The following is a 17,077-nucleotide window of genomic DNA, read 5'->3' as shown; positions in this document are numbered from 1 at the left end:
CTTCTGGACCCTGGCGGTCGGCCCCTCATCCCTTAATCTATTCGGGGTAGGGCTGAGACTACTATTAAGTCCAGGATGATCAGTCACCGTCCGCTCTCGGGTCCAAAAGGCACATCCATGGAATCCCATTTTCTGACACCAAATTGTTGTGGCAAAAAAAATCAACTCCAACTCTACTGCATAAGAGACAAACACGTCAAATTGTCTTTAAAGCTTTTATTTCTTGCAAGAAAGGTCAGACAGGTCATACAGAAACACAAGTAGCTGCAGAGTGTAAGACCAAGAACGAAAGCTTCCCCTCACTTTTATATCTCTAACCTCCAAGGCTGAAGCCTCTGTCCTTTTGCCATATTAGGAACATCTCTTAGTGGCTGTAACTTTCCACACATTGTTAGCACAGACATGTTTTTAACATACATCTTGCATTTCCCCATACCATATCTTGCTCTTTCTATTTCCAACATCTATGTTAACCCTATGTTAAACATTACCAATGAAGCCAACATCATATCATGTTCCATAAGCATCATATTTCACAAGAATACAGGTAAAAAGCATATGAAAAATTTAAATTTCCACAACACTGTTATAAATTCACTGTAAACCACGGCTTCACAGGGCTTATTGCTTTTATAAAACGGTTACCACACAATACAAATATTAAAGCCAAAAAATATGTATCAATACAACTTTCATGAAGTAAAATTATTAAAAGCCTTCCTTCCGCTGGAAAAAATAGTCCCTGACCATGAACAGCAACAGAAATTACATTTATTACGCCAGTAGATGGCGGCAAAGATTGTCTTTATGAGCGAGTCATTCAGTCGCAAAGACTTTTATACTGAAACTGGTTGTGAACATGAAACAAGAGGCAAATGACAAATGCTTTGACTAGCTCTGTCAGTGTCAGCAGGGCACGGGAAAACCCATTAAATGTTAAAAAGGACAAGATCGCTGCGGACATTCAAATGGATTTTTCATTATAATAATCATCCATCTACATCGACGGTTATTATAATTACTATAGTTCAAAATCTGTCTGAAAGGGATAGTTTTAACATTCTGCCATCATTTACTCACTCTCATTTTTCAAAGCATGAATGCATTGCTTCCACGGAATATAGAAGTATAAAGGAGTATTATGCAAGGCAGAATGTCCAAATGTAGACCATGGCTGTCAAGCTGGATTTTAAATTGAGTTTGAAAGTGAATAAACATCTTCATTTTCACTCTGATCCTTAAGCCTCATAAGGCTTCATAAGACTTGGAATACAGTACATGACTTGTATGGACTGTATGATGCTTTGAGGCAGATATGGTATGATTTCTGGAACTTGAAAGCCCCTGCTCCCCATCCACTTTCAGGATAGTCAGGAAAAGCATGAACATTCTTCAGGACTTCTCCTTTTGTGATCTACTAAAGCAAGTCATACAGGTTTGGAATGGCAATGAAAGTAGGAAAATTATGACATTTAATTTTTAGTAAACTATTCTTATTCTAAAAAAAGTAGGCTGTCATTGGCTGTTGTAATGGAGTAAATGTAACTGATGCATAAGATGCATAAGTTTATATGGACAAAAACCTGCAAAATATGTGGAGTAATTGATTCCAGAATATTGATTTAAAGAAATATGTACACCACCATCAATTTTTCCTGTCTCAATGTATACATTAATGTTAATTAATGCTTTATGAACAATATAAAAAACTATATTAATAAATGAAAATGAACTAAGATTAATACATGCTGTAAATATTGAAGTTACCTAATGCACTAACGTAAATACATAAAATCTTATTAGTGCTACCAAAGTATGTTTTATTGATAAAAGTTGACCAGTACATTTCAACAACAGGTTCTGTTTTGGCTTTTACATACTGTACAAAATTCTTCTTTCTTTGCAATTCAATTTCTCATAACAAAATTCAAACAAATCATTGTATTAATTACAAACATCCTGTTTGTAATACTATATATATTAGATACTTGAATCTTTCTGAAACTATAGCAGTTTTTTTTCTTCCTCACAGTCTTTAAATGGCTCTGTCTCAGACAAACAGCCATAAAGTGTTTTTTTATGATTATGTTGGCAGTCCTGCCACTGGAAGTCTGTTATTTGGTCCTGGTGCCTCCAGATGCTGTCAGTGCTTCAGTCGGTCCATGAACACATTCACTTGCGGAAGCGTTTAAATAGAGGATGGATATTCTTGCCGGCCGAACCCTTGCTACTGCGGGACATCTGGTATTCCATGTAGACTGTATCGTCTGCACCAGACATGGAGCTCATAGTTCCCATACGGCGAGAAAACTACAGAAAACAGGTCAATATTTACAATAATCTTCACTTGTACATGTTAAGCAGGTTAACATAAATTTCTTAACGCATTTACAGATTAAAACAATCCTTATGATGCTTTAATGTACGTCAATGCTATAAACCAGAAGCAGAGCAAAGCAGACAAAGAGCGAAAAGTGGTCGGTCTGTTCTCAGTTGACCTAAACATTTAATTTGCTCACTCTTATGTCATTCCAAAGCTTCTAAATTTCTCTCTTCCGTAGGACAAAAAGGAACAATTTGGAAGAAAGTTGTTATCTATACAGAATATATGACAGTGAATGGTGACTGAGGCTGTCCAAAAAGCGCATAAAATTACATTAAAGTGTCGGCGCCGATAGCCTTGTGGGTAGCCACGCCGATATGTAGTGTCATTGCGCTTCAGGCGACCCAAGTTCACTGTATGAAAAATGTCCATATTTAACAAGTCTAGTTTTCGCCAGACTGCCTTCCATATTTAACTTGAGAAGAAAGTGCAATGCCTCTTACAGTTCAAAAAGCTTACACTACGTCCTACATCTTTCTGTATTCAACTTACGAAAAAGCTTAACTGACGCAACGTTGAATACGGAAGGCGGTCTGGTGGAAGCTAGATATTTTACTTTATAACTTGCTAACGATGGATATTTTTCTTACACAAACGCATCGTTTCGCTTCAGAAGGCCTTTATCGCTCACCCAGAGCCGTGTGGAGTACGTTTTGCTTTGAATGGATGGACTTTCTTGAGCTTCTGCCATTACAAAGCTTGGATGCATCAGGATATTTATTAAAATATCGCCGATTGTGTTCTTCAGAAAGAAGAAAGTCATATACACCTAGGATGGCTTGAGGGTGAGTAAAGCGTAGGGTAATTTTCATTTGAAAGTGAACTAATCCTTTAAATGGCTAGGCATTGAAAATGTTTGCCCTCTTTGTAGTTCTCAATTCGGCCGCACGGTGGCTCATTGGGTGGCGCTGTCGCCTCACAGCAAGAAGAATGCCGGTTTGAGCCCCAGTTGAGCCAGGAGGGCTTTCTGTTCTGAGTTTACATGTTCTTTTCACCACACAGTGCAGAGGCATGCAGGTTAGGTGGATTGGATATGCCAAATTGCCTGTAGGAGTGTGTGAGTGTGTCGCAGCACACTCAGTGCTGGGTTGCGTCAGGAAGGGCAACCAGTGTAAAACCTGTGCCAAATCCAATGTCAATGAGGGTAATTCCGATGAAGCAGACCCTGCAAATGAGCAGGACTAATGCAAGGAAATATATATTGTAGTTCTCAATTTGCATTTGAACTTTTGTAGTCAAACTTGTGAGACTCAAAAACTATGAAACGGAAATAAAATAAAATAAAAAAATGAATATTTGAGGAAATTCTTGGAGCTTGACAGTCTCAATCACCATTCACTTCCATTGCATTGAAAAAGCAGCATGGATATAATGTGAAATAGTTCCATTTATGCTCCACAGAAGCAAGATCATTTCTGAGGTTAATGATCAAGATCAGCAGAGCCAAGAATTCAAGCTGTTCCTGTCTCAAAACAGCGACACAAACTGAGCAAACGAATGAGGCAGGAGAAAGGAAAAAACTGAGTGGAGATACCTGCGGCTTCCCTCCCATTTCTCCTATCACCACTTCCTCTTCTGCATCCAAATCTGATGCTGCCAGAACCTTCTGCAAGAGCTGCTGCTGTTCATCACGAGAGGAAAACATCAAGTCTTCCTCCTCCATCCCGGCCAACTTTGTGATCACCTAAAAAGAGATAAAGAATGATACTTGAGTGTGACAGACCAAGACCCAATTTAACATCCAGTTTGGCTACCATCATCTCCAATCAGAATAATCAAATTGAGGTGTTTGCAGTTCACGTATAGCCTTGAAACCTTGAAACTGTATCCCTGGTCCACCAGGAAGCGCTGTCTCTTGGTGGAATAAGCCATTTCCTGTGTGTCCTGGGAGACGAGCGAGTAGAAGTAAGCGTTGTATTCCTCCGCAACCATACCTGTTAAAAAAAAAAAAAAAGTAGTTTAATATACAGCTTTAGTTTGAAATTTTGTGGTACAACTGGTTAAATATAATTTATCTAAAAATTCCTTCATTCCTAAATTCTAAAAGATCTCAGAAAGCATGTATTATAATATACAACATCTAACTTGACAGTCTAAATGGTCTATCCAGATATCCCATAATGATTATCGAAGTGTTGACTTCTCATGGCATGCTACCTTTCTTGGCTCGCAGCACTCTGCCCAGTCTTTGAGCTTCCTGTCGACGAGAACCGCCATGAGAGGAGATCTGAATGAGCACGTTTGCCTCTGGCAGGTCAAATGAAGTATCTCCTACCTGACAGCAGAAGAGAACAAGAGAAGACAGATTGAAGGGCCATTCACACAGAACACATTCTTACATACCCTCTTTTTACACCCTGCCTACAGCCCTTTCCTATGCAGATACTCTTATCTTATTTGAATAGCCTGACTTTTGAGGACAATCATATCAGCACACGTGCATCACTTTCCCACTAAATCATTTCCAATCATTTGCATTAAAAGGATTAGTTCACTTTCAAATGAAAATTACCCCAAGCTTTACTTCACCATGACACAAGGGTTTCATCTAGACAACATTCAGCAATGAAATAAAAGTTTAAAGGGTTAGTACACCCAAAAATGAAAATTCTGTCATTTATTACTCACCCTCATGCCGTTCCACACCCGTAAGACCTTCGTTAATCTTCGGAACACAAATTAAGATATCTTAGTTGAAATCCGATGTCTCCGTGAGTCCTGAAGCATTGTTTTGAAATCGGCCATCACTAAATAAGTCATTATTTTGTTAGGTTTGGCACTCCAAAAATATTCTCGTCGCTTTATAATATTAATATTGAACCACTGTACTCACATGAACCGATTTAAATATGTTTTTAGTACCTTTATGGATCTTGAGAGAGGAAATGACATTGTTTCCTATGGAGGCCTCACGGAGCCATCGGATTTCAACTAAAATATCTTAATTTGTGTTCCGAAGATTAACAAAGGTCTTACTGGTGTGGAACGGCATGAGGGTGAGTAATTAATGACAGAATTTTCATTTTTGGGTGAACTAACCCTTTAAAGACATTTAGATTTATGATGTTTTGGACATAAACAGAGAGAGTTGTTTAGTTGGCTGATTTAGCAAATAAAGTAGATTATGATTAAAAAAAAGAGCTTGTCCAGTTACTGAGAGATTTGTCAGGTCTTGAAAAAAGATCTTAGACACAAGAATGTTATTAGTGTTTCTAAAGCACCTAAACTGCATGTGTTTGTCTTGTAAAATGGGTGGAGCGTCAAATTCTGAAAGGAATTAAAGGGTCACATCAGTGTGCCGGTCACCTCTGCTGAACTCATTTACAGCAACACTGCAACTTCTGACTGTGTAAAAGGGCTGTTGATATTTTATTAAATTCCATTTAAATTGAAAAACATTACTGATTTACATCAGTTGCAGACTTTTTTTTTTTTTTTTTACTCGTGTAAAAGAGGCTAAGAATAACACCTCAAAAATGAAAAAAATATTACTTTTGACATATACGCAAGAAGTCATTTTACTGTTAAAAATATCCTCTAAGTTTCAGAACTCAAAACTTCATTGTTAGTCCAAAAATCAAGCTCAGAAAACGACTCTTTTCGGATTTTGTCACATTATTACATCGTAATGCAATGCAATGCCTACTTCTACATCATAGCTTCTTTAGCCCCGCCCACCAATTAGCACGTCATGTGCTACGACGCAAACACAGGATTACCCCAGCAACAAAGCGACATAGATGTAAAGTTGTAAAATTAAAAAAGTGAAATTATAATGAACCACCCCTATAAATGAAAAATACTATTTCACAGTTTCACAGGGAAGTGGACAGAGAAAAGCGGTTTACCTTGGAGATGAAGATGGTATTGATTTTAGGATTGTGTTTAAAGTTCTGAAGGATCTGCATACGTTCTCCTTGAGATGTGGGTCCATAAATATACGGTCTGAAAAGGCAGTGTAAGAGAAAATTAACCGAATGTGTGCATATACACATACCTCCAAAAAGCATGCATACCATCTTTTTTGCTTTGAAGGACACTTTGACCCTTCACACAGTCTTAAAAAAAATAAAGGTTGGTTTAATGAAGAACCTTTAATACTCAGGGAACCTTTCCATTGTGCAAAAGGTTCCACTGCTTTATAGTGGAAAATGGTTCTTCAGATTTTTTAAATGTTCTTCACACTAAGAAAAAATGAGAACCATTCACTGAAAGCATTTCTAGCAGAATCACACTGTATATACACTCATTTATATACTATATAAAACTCTACGATTACATATTTAAAACAAACAAAATCATTGCAAATTTCACCTCACAAACCCTCAGGCTCCCTTCCTGCAGCATCCCTGTACAGCCTCTCAATAGTGTAAGAGATTTAGTGTATTACCCTTTTAATTTCTTCGAAGGAACACACTTTACACTTCTCCGGGAAAAGCCCATTCATTTGGCAAAGTTAAAGGTGATTAACAGTAAAGTAAAGCTGATTACAGGTTGCGCAACGGACAGTCCAATAGAACTTACGCTCCTTTCTAAAACACCCAGACACAAACACACTTACTCTTTTTTTCTGGTTTGCATCATGGCCTTTAACACGCATTTAAAATCCTTTCGAAATCTGGTTAAGACATTTCTTGGATCATTTAAGTTCTTGCAGTATGAGGAGCTCTTTTGTAAAAGCTGCTCCTTATCAGGCTTTTTAAGTTAATGACTTTGTTGATATTACTCTGGTACTATTAGACCAAATGAAAGGAAAAACTACTACAGTTTTTTTTTTACTACAGTTCTCAAAAGACCCTAAAGAAAAATCCCATTCATTTTCTCTATAGAGAAATTTAATTTAGCAATACGGGTTAGTTCAAAAAGGGTTAAAAAGGGTTAGTTTATCCAAAAATAAAAATTCCATCACTAATTACTCACCCTCTTGTCATTCCAAACCAGCAAGACTTTCATCTTTGGAACACAAATTAAGATATTTTTGATGAAATCTGAGAGCTTTCTGTCCCTCCATAGACAGTTATGCAATTGACACTGCGACGCTTCAACAAGAGATGGTAAAACGAATCCATATGAATTGAATGCTTTAGTCCAAATTTTCTGAACAGACTTAATCAATTTATACAATGACCAGATTTAAGTTAGGCTTTTATTCACATATAAACATTCATCAACTCAAACATCAGTTATGGTAAAGAGAAGCTCAAGCTTGATGTGTGAGAACCAATGAGGTTCATTCTCATGTGTTACGCAGCACGTCTGAGCTTCCACAAGAGGTTTGTTCTCGTGCGTCAAGCAGGTTCGGCTGAGCTTCTGTTTATATTCACTGATCAATGCTTATGGAGGGACAGAAATCTCTCAGATTTCATGAAAAATACTGTATCTGCATTTGTCTTCTGAAGATGAATGAAAATCTTACGGGTTTGGAACAACTTAAGGGTGAGTAATTAATGACATAAATTTCATTTTTGGGTGAACTAACCATGTGCAAGAATGAGTCATTACTTGTTCAGACGGATGGCGTATTCTTTCAGAGCGAAGACGTTGTCTGCAAATACAATGATCTTGTCGTTTCTCCGCTCGTGGTAGCGGATCAGGAACTGACATGCACGGAACTTGTTGGGATTCATGGTGTAGAGCAGAATTCTCTTCTTCGTCTTTATGGCCACATATTCACGATAAAACTCAGGAGACATGGGACACCATACCTAGGGACAAAGGGACTGTGAACACTCAAAGGAAATGTAGGTTTAAAGCACACACATGAAAACCTCATTCAAAAACTTGAGAACAATACACACAGCCTTTTACATTTTCTATACAACAACCATAGGATTATTCACAAATTAAATAAAGTGGATTAGCTACATGGATTAGGTCCTTACAAGATTTATCCAACAAACTCTCACTGTCAATAACCTGTGAAGTTTCTATTTAATTAAACATTTTAAATGTATACAGTACCTGGGAAAAGTTTGGAAACATTACAATTTCTCTTATGATCACCAAGTCTGCATTTATTTAATCTTTTTTTTTTTTAAACAGTTTTTGCTGCTAAACATTTTTGTGGAAACAATTATACCATTCAAACGCTTGTGGTAAGAATAAAAAAAGAGAGAGATTCATACTTTTATCCATCAAGGATGCATTAAATTGATCAAAAGTGACAATGAAGGCATTTAGAATGTTTCTATTTAATAAATACATTTAATAGTTGCAAATAAAAATTAGGCAGCACAACTGTTTTCAACATTGATAATAATAAGAAGAAATGTTTCTTGGGCAGCAAATTATCATATTAGAATGATTTCTGAAGGATCATGTGACACTGAAGACTGGAGTAATGATGCTAAAAATTCAGCTGCCATCACCGGAACAAATTACATTTTAAATATATTGAAATAGAAAACAGTTTGATTTAATTTGTAATAATATTTTGGAATATTACTGTTTTTTTGATAAAATAAATGCAGCTTTGGTTGAGCATAAGAGACTTCGGTTACACTTTATTATATTATATATATATATATATATATATATATATATATATATATATATATATATATATATATATATATATATATATATAGTTTTGCATTGGAAGTTTTACTCTTTATAGAACCTCTTTGTTGAGACTGTATTCAGCGCACAGTGAACAGTAAACAATGCAAGGGTACATGTGGTTTTCTGCTCATGTGGCTACAGTGTGTGCTGGGCATTTTTTGGTAAGATCAAAAATTCAAGGAAATACTGAATAACAGTATTGTATTTTCTTTGTGCACCAGCCTCCAAAGACTCCAAATACAAAGTTTCACAAGTCCATTCACCCTGTTGACCCCCCCTGACATCAATCTAACAGTTCACATTACGAAATATATACGGTACACAAGAAAAGATTTTTTGTTGTCTTTTTTGTATTATGTGGAAAAATGTTTGATTTATTCCCTGTATCGCAGTGAATATGCATATATTTTTCACCAACTCACCTCAGCACACTGGACTTTGGCAATGTAACCATTGTTCTGTAGTTCCATCCAGTTCGCCTCATAGAGCTTCGGCCCAATCAGGAAGTTAAGATCGACAATCTTATCGTCCTCTCTCACAAGTGTGGCAGTGAGACCCAGTTTACAATGAGCCTGGACTATCGTCAGAACACGACGGAACATCTTTGCTGCAAGACAAGCAAAAATAGTTTAATTTTGGCTCTTATTCACATACATGGAGCACATCAAATATAGCAGCAGTTCAAATATACCTGAACCAATGAGGTTTGTTCTTAACCGTAATTTGTGCTTCCGTTATTTGATGTGCTCTATGTACATGCATTCGTGTCCATATTCTTCAAAACATCTTCTTTTGTGTTCAGCAGAAGAAAGAAATTCATACAGGTTTGGAACAACTTGAGGGTGAGTAAATGATGACAAGAGTTTTTGGGTGAAAGACTTAAATCGTTCAAATATTTTCCATTCAAAAATCTAACCAATAGCAGTGATGCCTGAATTATGGATTGTCTTTGGTCTTGAAATTTCACTGTGGGTGGAGCTAACTAGTGTGAAGTGAGGATAACAGAATCAAAGCGACCAAAAATATTAGCATGGAACATGTGATTTCTTGTTTGACATTTTGTCAAGTTGCACTCACATACACATCCTACCTGGGATTGTGTGCACTTCATCCAGTATAATGAGCCCCCACTCCTGACTTTTCATCCACTCCATGACCCTCTCAGCCTCCCATGAGCGTTTGGTGGTGTGGCCCAGCATAGAGTAGGTGCTGATGGCCACTGAGCACCCGATGGGTTTGTCCTTTGCATCTGAAGTGAAACGGCAAATCTGGGAGTCATCAATGGTGGACCACATCTTAAACTGAGCCTTCCACTGTTCCACTGACACAGAGGAGTTCCCCAACACCAGGCAGCGCTTACGCACTGTGCAGGCAGCAGTGACGCCCACCAGTGACTTACCAGCACCTGTGGGAAAGAACATAGAATAACGAAAGACTTCAATGTAGATTCAATTCATTTTAACTCAATAATACCATTCAAATAGCTTCCAACCCCTGGTAACTGATCTAGTAAATCACGTACATGGATTTTTATGTCTTGCAAACTTAAACATGCTTTTCGGTGGCATTATGGTGCAATTTCTGGTTGTCAGTTATTAAAAGCTTGCTAACATAGATGAGATTGTGTCAAAATTTCAAGAATGACTTGTCTTGATGGCATAAGAAAAAGAAAATGTTGAAAATAGGGTTGTTAAACGTACCAGTACTACCGGTACTAGGGCTGCACGATTAATCGCATGAGAATGTCATGCGTGTCTCATCAGTAAAGCCGGTTCTGTTATTAGCGGTGTGAATTCAATTGAATTACATATTTCAAAACCTAGGCCTGGGTTTCACAGATAGGGCTTAGATTAAGCCAGGATTAAGCTTTAGTTCAATTAGGACATTTAAGAAGCTTTTTAAAATGTGCCTTAGAAAAAAACATTACTGATGTGCATCTTGAGCCAAAAATGGCAGTGACATATTTTAAGATATATCAGTGCAAGTTACTTTCAGTTAAAACAGCTCAAACATGCATATTAGTCTGGGACTAGGTTTAAGCCTTGTTTGTGAAACTGGGGGCTAGTCTGTTTAGTTAGCTGTGGATATACTATTCAAGCTCTGCTATAATACAGGACTAGGCATCAACTGCTTCTGGGAAGAAATGATTTGAACACTGTACAGATGTTCAAAGATAGTTTACCACAAGGCAGGACGATGACTCCAGATCGAGCTCTGCCGTTCCCAAACATCTTCCTCAGACTCTTTTCCTGATATGGTCTCAGTACAGCGGTGGGCTTCAGGTCCATGTTAATGTCAGGGTTCACCGTGTCATTGCGGAAGTCGTATTCCGCCAGGAGGGGATACTCCAATTGAATGCAGCGCTTCTGAAGCTCCTCAATCATTTCCTAACAAGGTCCAGCAGAAACAGGATTATTGTGCATGAAATCTTAATTGAATGCTCCTGAATCTAAAGTTTAGACAGCTAACACAAGTTGGAGCTAAATTTTGCAGGTCAGTGGCCCTCCAGGAGTTTGGACATCCCTGATTTAAATGGATAGTTAGGGTAACCAGATTTCTCATGGTGAAATACGAAACGGGATGGGATGGACAAACCCTATCAGACCATCAGACCATTCTAAAAAACTTGATGCTGGTCACTATTCAGCATCAACTGTTTGGTTACTGACATTCTTCTAAATATCTTCTTTTGGGTTTAGCAGAAGAAAGAAATTCATACAGGTTTGGAACAACATGAGGGCAAGTAAATGATGACAGAATTTCCATTTTTGGGTGAACTATCCCTTTAAGGCAAGTCATTTCACTTAGCGGCCATCTTTGAAATGCTTCTCAAACATATATATAACTCTTTGAATGGGGAAACATAAAATTCTCAGAAGCTGTTAACATTTGAAATCACCAATGAAATCTGACAACAACTGCCTCATAAATGTAGTTTCTAAATGCTCAAATCATGTCAAAACCGGGTGTGTCTCATACGTTCTGAAAAGTGAAGCCACGGGCTCTTTGATCGCCCCCTGGAGGCTGGATGCAGTACAGGTCATAAACCCCGCCCTCTCAATGCAGTTGAATGAGACTTCAGTGAAAACTTAAAAATAAATTCTGCTTCAAATAAAACTTTCTGAAAGATGGTTTTGGTCATTTAAGGTAGTTGTTATCACACTGATATATATTCAATTGTTTGTTTTTGTGATGATTTAGATTTTAGCTAGCAATTTGATGCTATAAAAACGGGGCGTGTCGTCATGATTCGAAGTTGATTGACAGCTTGTCTGAGGACTGTCGGAGCTTCGAGGGGAGATTGAAGATGTATTAACTAACTGTTAATTTTCGATTTCTTTGTTATTTAACACCAACAAAATGAGTTGTTCAGCAGTAAACTGTACTAATCGACCTACAGGATCTGACGGATCACTGAACTTTTTTTCTGTAACATCAAATGTGGGCGTTATAAGCTAATTAATAAATGTTATTAGTTAAGATAACACACCTAATGTTAACCATGTCGGGAAAAAGCAGGTGATCATTATCTGGCAGTTACTTATTATTTTTATGGGTATAAAATAATAATTAGCAGGACAAAACTAATGATAGCTTACTCTAATTACAGCAATCGATCTCCTGTAACGTTAGTTGAACTTGATTTAAAATGGCAGGACCGTTTCTGACGATTTAGAGTTGTTTCTAGTGGCATATTATATTGATTTTATCTACTGAATTTGCTGTTTCAAAAATATTATTGCTCTAGAAACAGAATAGCCTATTATTTTATAGGTAGACTTTAAATTGTGAACCATTTTTATAGTCTATTTAAAATACATGAATGATGACGCAGTCGTCTGGGCGGAAGTTTGATATCGCGACTCCGCCTCTGGCTCCACTGACGATTCCTTCTGCGCATGCCCAGGCTCCAAACTTTTTTTTTTGACGTATTGCGTAACGTGTCAGCGCCCATTCATCAGCCCATTTTGGCTTCAGTTCAATACAATGGAAGGAAGCGGCGTCACGTCGTCCATCTTTTTTTACAGTCTATGGTCAAAACCTGCATTGGCGATTGGCTCTTTTATTGAGAAGGCGGGACTTATTCCATCATGTTGAGCGTTGCATTTTATACCATTCATGGTAATATGAGTGCACTGTCTTTGTAAATCTAAAGTCTTTGGAGGATCTTTCAAGGTAAATGATCCCTAAGTTCACAATGAAGTAACATCTCATTCAAGCACAGACACACACCTGACGGATCTCAAATGACACTGTTTGCGTCTCTTCCTCCTCCTCCTCCTCTTTATCCATCTGTTCGTAGTAACTGAAGATGTCCTCTGGCACCTGAGTTCCTGAGCTCTGCCCCTCTGCAGGCTGGGATGTGGATGGACCGCCATTGTCCTGCTGAGACTTTGAGATCTGGACCGGACGACACAACAGGTTTTGGAACCAGAAATGTGCTTTTTACTTGTTTTTGTGCTGTATGCAAAACTGAGATTGTGTATGCATTCATACTCACTGCTGGTTTGCTAGAGATGATCTCAGTGATGAGCTCAGTCTCCTCACCCTCGGCAGACCGAAGACGACAGTCCCGAATCACAGAGTCTTGTAACAGCCTCTGAATGACATCAGGGAATGCACTTTCCACAAAGTACCTGTTCTCAACACACACACACACGCACACATTGGTTCTCATTCACTAATCATGCATACACACAAATTTGTGCATGAAATCTGCGTACGAACAAAAGTTATTGATGAATCATCAGCAGATTTCATGCACAAATCATGATTCATCAATAACTTTTGTTCTAAAATTTAATCTAAATTTACAACAAAAAAAAAACAACTGAAACCACTTGTATGCAAAAATCACATACTCTTGGTGGCCTTATAAACATGTTAAGGTGAAATTTACATAGATATAGATTTTATGTGTATGTATATATCTCACAGTAAAAGAGAAAGAAAAAGTACGAGGTTCGCAGATAAGACGCAGATATGCATATGCTAATCAGAAATCTGTAATCTGGGTCTGTATAAAAGGTATTTATTGCGTTTTAACTCGTTTTGAGGATGGTACACTTGGCATTGCTCAAGGATCTTGCTGTGCGTGCTCTCAGGTTGTGTGTGTAAACCTGAATAATCCATGTGATTTTTAGTGAATGAGACCCAATGTCTTAACTTACTCATCTGCACTATCAATGCCCTGTGGTTGTTGCACAGTCTAGTTTACAAGGACAAGGACTTTTATTCAGCAAACATGGATTAAATTGATCAAAAGTGACAGTAATGACATTCATAGTGTAACCAAACATTTCTATTTTAAATGAATGCTGCTTTTTTTAACTTTCAAAGAATCAAAGAATCCTGGAGAAAAAAATTATGGTTTCCACAAAAATGTTAAACAGCGAAACTGTTTTCAACATTAATGATAAGTGTTCATGTGTTTTATGAGCACAAAATCAGCATATTAGAATGATTTCTGAAGATCATGACACTGAAGACTAAAATTCAGCCTTGCCATAACAGGAATAAATTGCATTTTAAGATATATAAAAATAGAAAATAGTTATTTTAAATTGTAATAATATTTTACTAAATTACTGTTTTTAATTAAACAAATGCAGCCTTGGTCGGCACACAAGTCTTCTTTAAAATGTATAAAATTTGATTTTAAAAAATCTTACCAACCCTAAACTTTTGAACAATAGTCCACAATAAATGGTTATCTTTCACCATTCAAGTCACAATTAAGATTCAGAATCAAGTACACGGCCCTCCAAAAGTTTGGAAACACCCCTGGCAAAGTGTGGTTTTGGACGATATCAGCATAAATCCTTATAATTTTTTTGCTGCAAATACATTACAGTAACTTGACATTATTATTAAAGACCAGCAGTAATAATTTTCATTTTGATCACATAATAATGGCAATATAAACATGTCAAAGTCAGATTGACCAGATGCCTGGTTACTGGTTTAAACTTGGCCCAGGTTTGTAAAATATTTTTGGGTCAGCACATCTTAATAGCTTCAACAATTGATTGCAAATTAAGTTTAGAATACAATGAACCAATTAGAACCCAGTTTAGGTCAGATAGCTGCTAATGGTGGATATTTTGATGAATCGAAAATTTACGTTTTTTCTACATATAAACTGTTTATGTAATAAAAGTAGTTTGTGTTGTCCCTTATCAGTGCAAAATTATCACAAATTAAAAAGGATTCATGCCAATATTGTCCAAAACCCCACTTTTCTTGGGCATTTTCAAATTTTTGAATGGCAGTGTACATCCAATCTCAAGATTCAAAACTAACACTTCACATTCAAGTTCAAGTAAATCCAAAGAGATTATGGTCAAAAAATGGTTTACAACATCCAACTTCCTCTTATCTAAATACTACCTGCTGCTCAAAATGCCACCCATTATCCAATAATGAAATGACAGCTAAATCATTCAATAGACTATATATTCAATATATAGTCAACAGAGTTTTCATAACTAACTTCAGTGAGAATTAAATAATGAACAATGTGTAAAAAACAAACTGACCTGTTGTGTTTCAAGACCAGTTTGACTTTACCGTAGCTCACTGTGCACAACTGCAGAAGAACAGAAAGAGAGAGAAAGAAAATGAGTGGCTTTAATATACAAAAATTGTTGAAATTCAGGCAGACTTGACTGGCAGCTCACACACACCTTAATAAACTGCACTATGCCATCAGGCACAGAGGTCTTGCTGAGTTTCTGCAGGTACTCAATGATGTCTGAGGTCTGCAGGCCGACGCTCACGGCGGCGTATAGAGAATATGCCGTCAGCTTGTACTCGTGCACGTGTGTGGGTCTGCACACCGGCTCTGATATGGCCACCAGGAAGTCCTGAGCGTATTTATATACAGGAGAGAAAGCCTCAAGGAAGATGTGACCATCAGGAGCCTACAAGAGTCAGACACATAGATAATGGTTTAGGGCTTCTGTTGTAAATGGCCAATTGATCAAGAATCTTTAGCCTGCATCTTAATGTGCATACTATCAAACCTGATGTGACAATAGTAGAATTCAATACTATTTAGGGCGGATAGGGTTGATAGTATGCTCACTGGGATGAAGAGTTAGTCTTACCACCCATAGGGGTCGTGAAGAATGGTCGTTCTTGAGAAGCATCTGAAGTCTGTAGTCTTTGGCTCCATATTCATCCAGTTTGATGCTGGATTCATCCACCTGCTTCCCCGCAGCCGCTGGAATGGCCTCCTGAGACTCACTGCCTATCAACTCTTCATCCTCCTCTTCCTCGTCATAATAACGTTTCTTGGACTTCTTATCTAAAGTGAACAAACAACCACTTCAGCAATCGGTGATGATCAATCCTGCTACTGAAGATCTGATTTTAGTTCAAACCTTGTCTGTGATGACCTTTCTGGTACAGATGTCTTTAGTAATAGTTTAAGGTAGTATTTAGAAACAATATCTACACTGTGAAAACTTTGTGAAAAAGTACACTTTATCATACTTTTAAAAATAGTATTTATTACAGAAATAATTAAAATAATTTACTTAATTGCATATCTATAATTATATGAAAATGCATTATAGTTTTATATTAAATGCAATTAGTTAACTTAAGAGTGTTTTGACCAACTTAAGTAGATCTTTTTATGTCATTTCATAATTACTTCTGTTGCCTTTGAAATACAGTTCAAGTGTACAGCATTTATGGTCAAATAAAACGTAATGTCTTTTGACACTTGAATGTCATGTATTTAAATATTTGTTTATATATTACTTTTGAACAAAAATGAGCTGATGGTTATCTTATGGTAGATGGTATGGTAGACATCAATAAAAACACATCTTGTATTGGTTCATCAAACTGTGTTGATTAAATTCATGCATTTATAAAGACTGGCGTCTCCGCCTGTCTTACCTCGATCACTCTTATCTTTCTTTCCCATGGTGTCAGCACTATAAAACACTACCTAATTGTGAATTCAGTGATGATTTAACACATTTTAATAATAAAACAGCAAGAGGATTCATTGAGACGCCACTGTTTTAGCGGCCATGTCCAGCCCGCTCTTCTTCTACTGAAAAAAAAGATGGAGAAACGTAAACCAACCCCGAACACCTACCGCCACCTGCCGGTGTC

The 17,077-nt window shown here is 37.2% G+C and overlaps 1 protein-coding gene across 1 annotated transcript; it reads right to left on the bottom strand.

Annotated features, from left to right (window-relative positions):
- Window positions 1-211: 211 nt before the first annotated feature.
- ercc3 (excision repair cross-complementation group 3) lies at window positions 212-16,999 on the bottom strand. The gene is made up of 15 exons (XM_067373112.1): window positions 16,856-16,999; window positions 16,054-16,253; window positions 15,631-15,867; window positions 15,484-15,533; window positions 13,446-13,581; window positions 13,178-13,345; window positions 11,127-11,331; window positions 10,035-10,349; window positions 9,367-9,551; window positions 7,886-8,088; window positions 6,232-6,328; window positions 4,541-4,658; window positions 4,199-4,317; window positions 3,918-4,067; window positions 212-2,310 (listed from the first exon to the last, which is right to left on the bottom strand). The coding sequence occupies exons 1-15, from the start codon at window positions 16,881-16,883 to the stop codon at window positions 2,173-2,175; spliced, it is 2,349 nt and encodes a 782-aa protein (XP_067229213.1). The 5' UTR covers window positions 16,884-16,999; the 3' UTR covers window positions 212-2,172.
- Window positions 17,000-17,077: the final 78 nt, after the last annotated feature.

Source organism: Chanodichthys erythropterus, chromosome 21 (assembly GCF_024489055.1).
Source record: "Chanodichthys erythropterus isolate Z2021 chromosome 21, ASM2448905v1, whole genome shotgun sequence".
In the NCBI taxonomy this organism is placed as follows: Eukaryota; Metazoa; Chordata; class Actinopteri; order Cypriniformes; family Xenocyprididae; genus Chanodichthys; species Chanodichthys erythropterus.
This window is presented reverse-complemented; position numbering and strand designations above follow the sequence as displayed.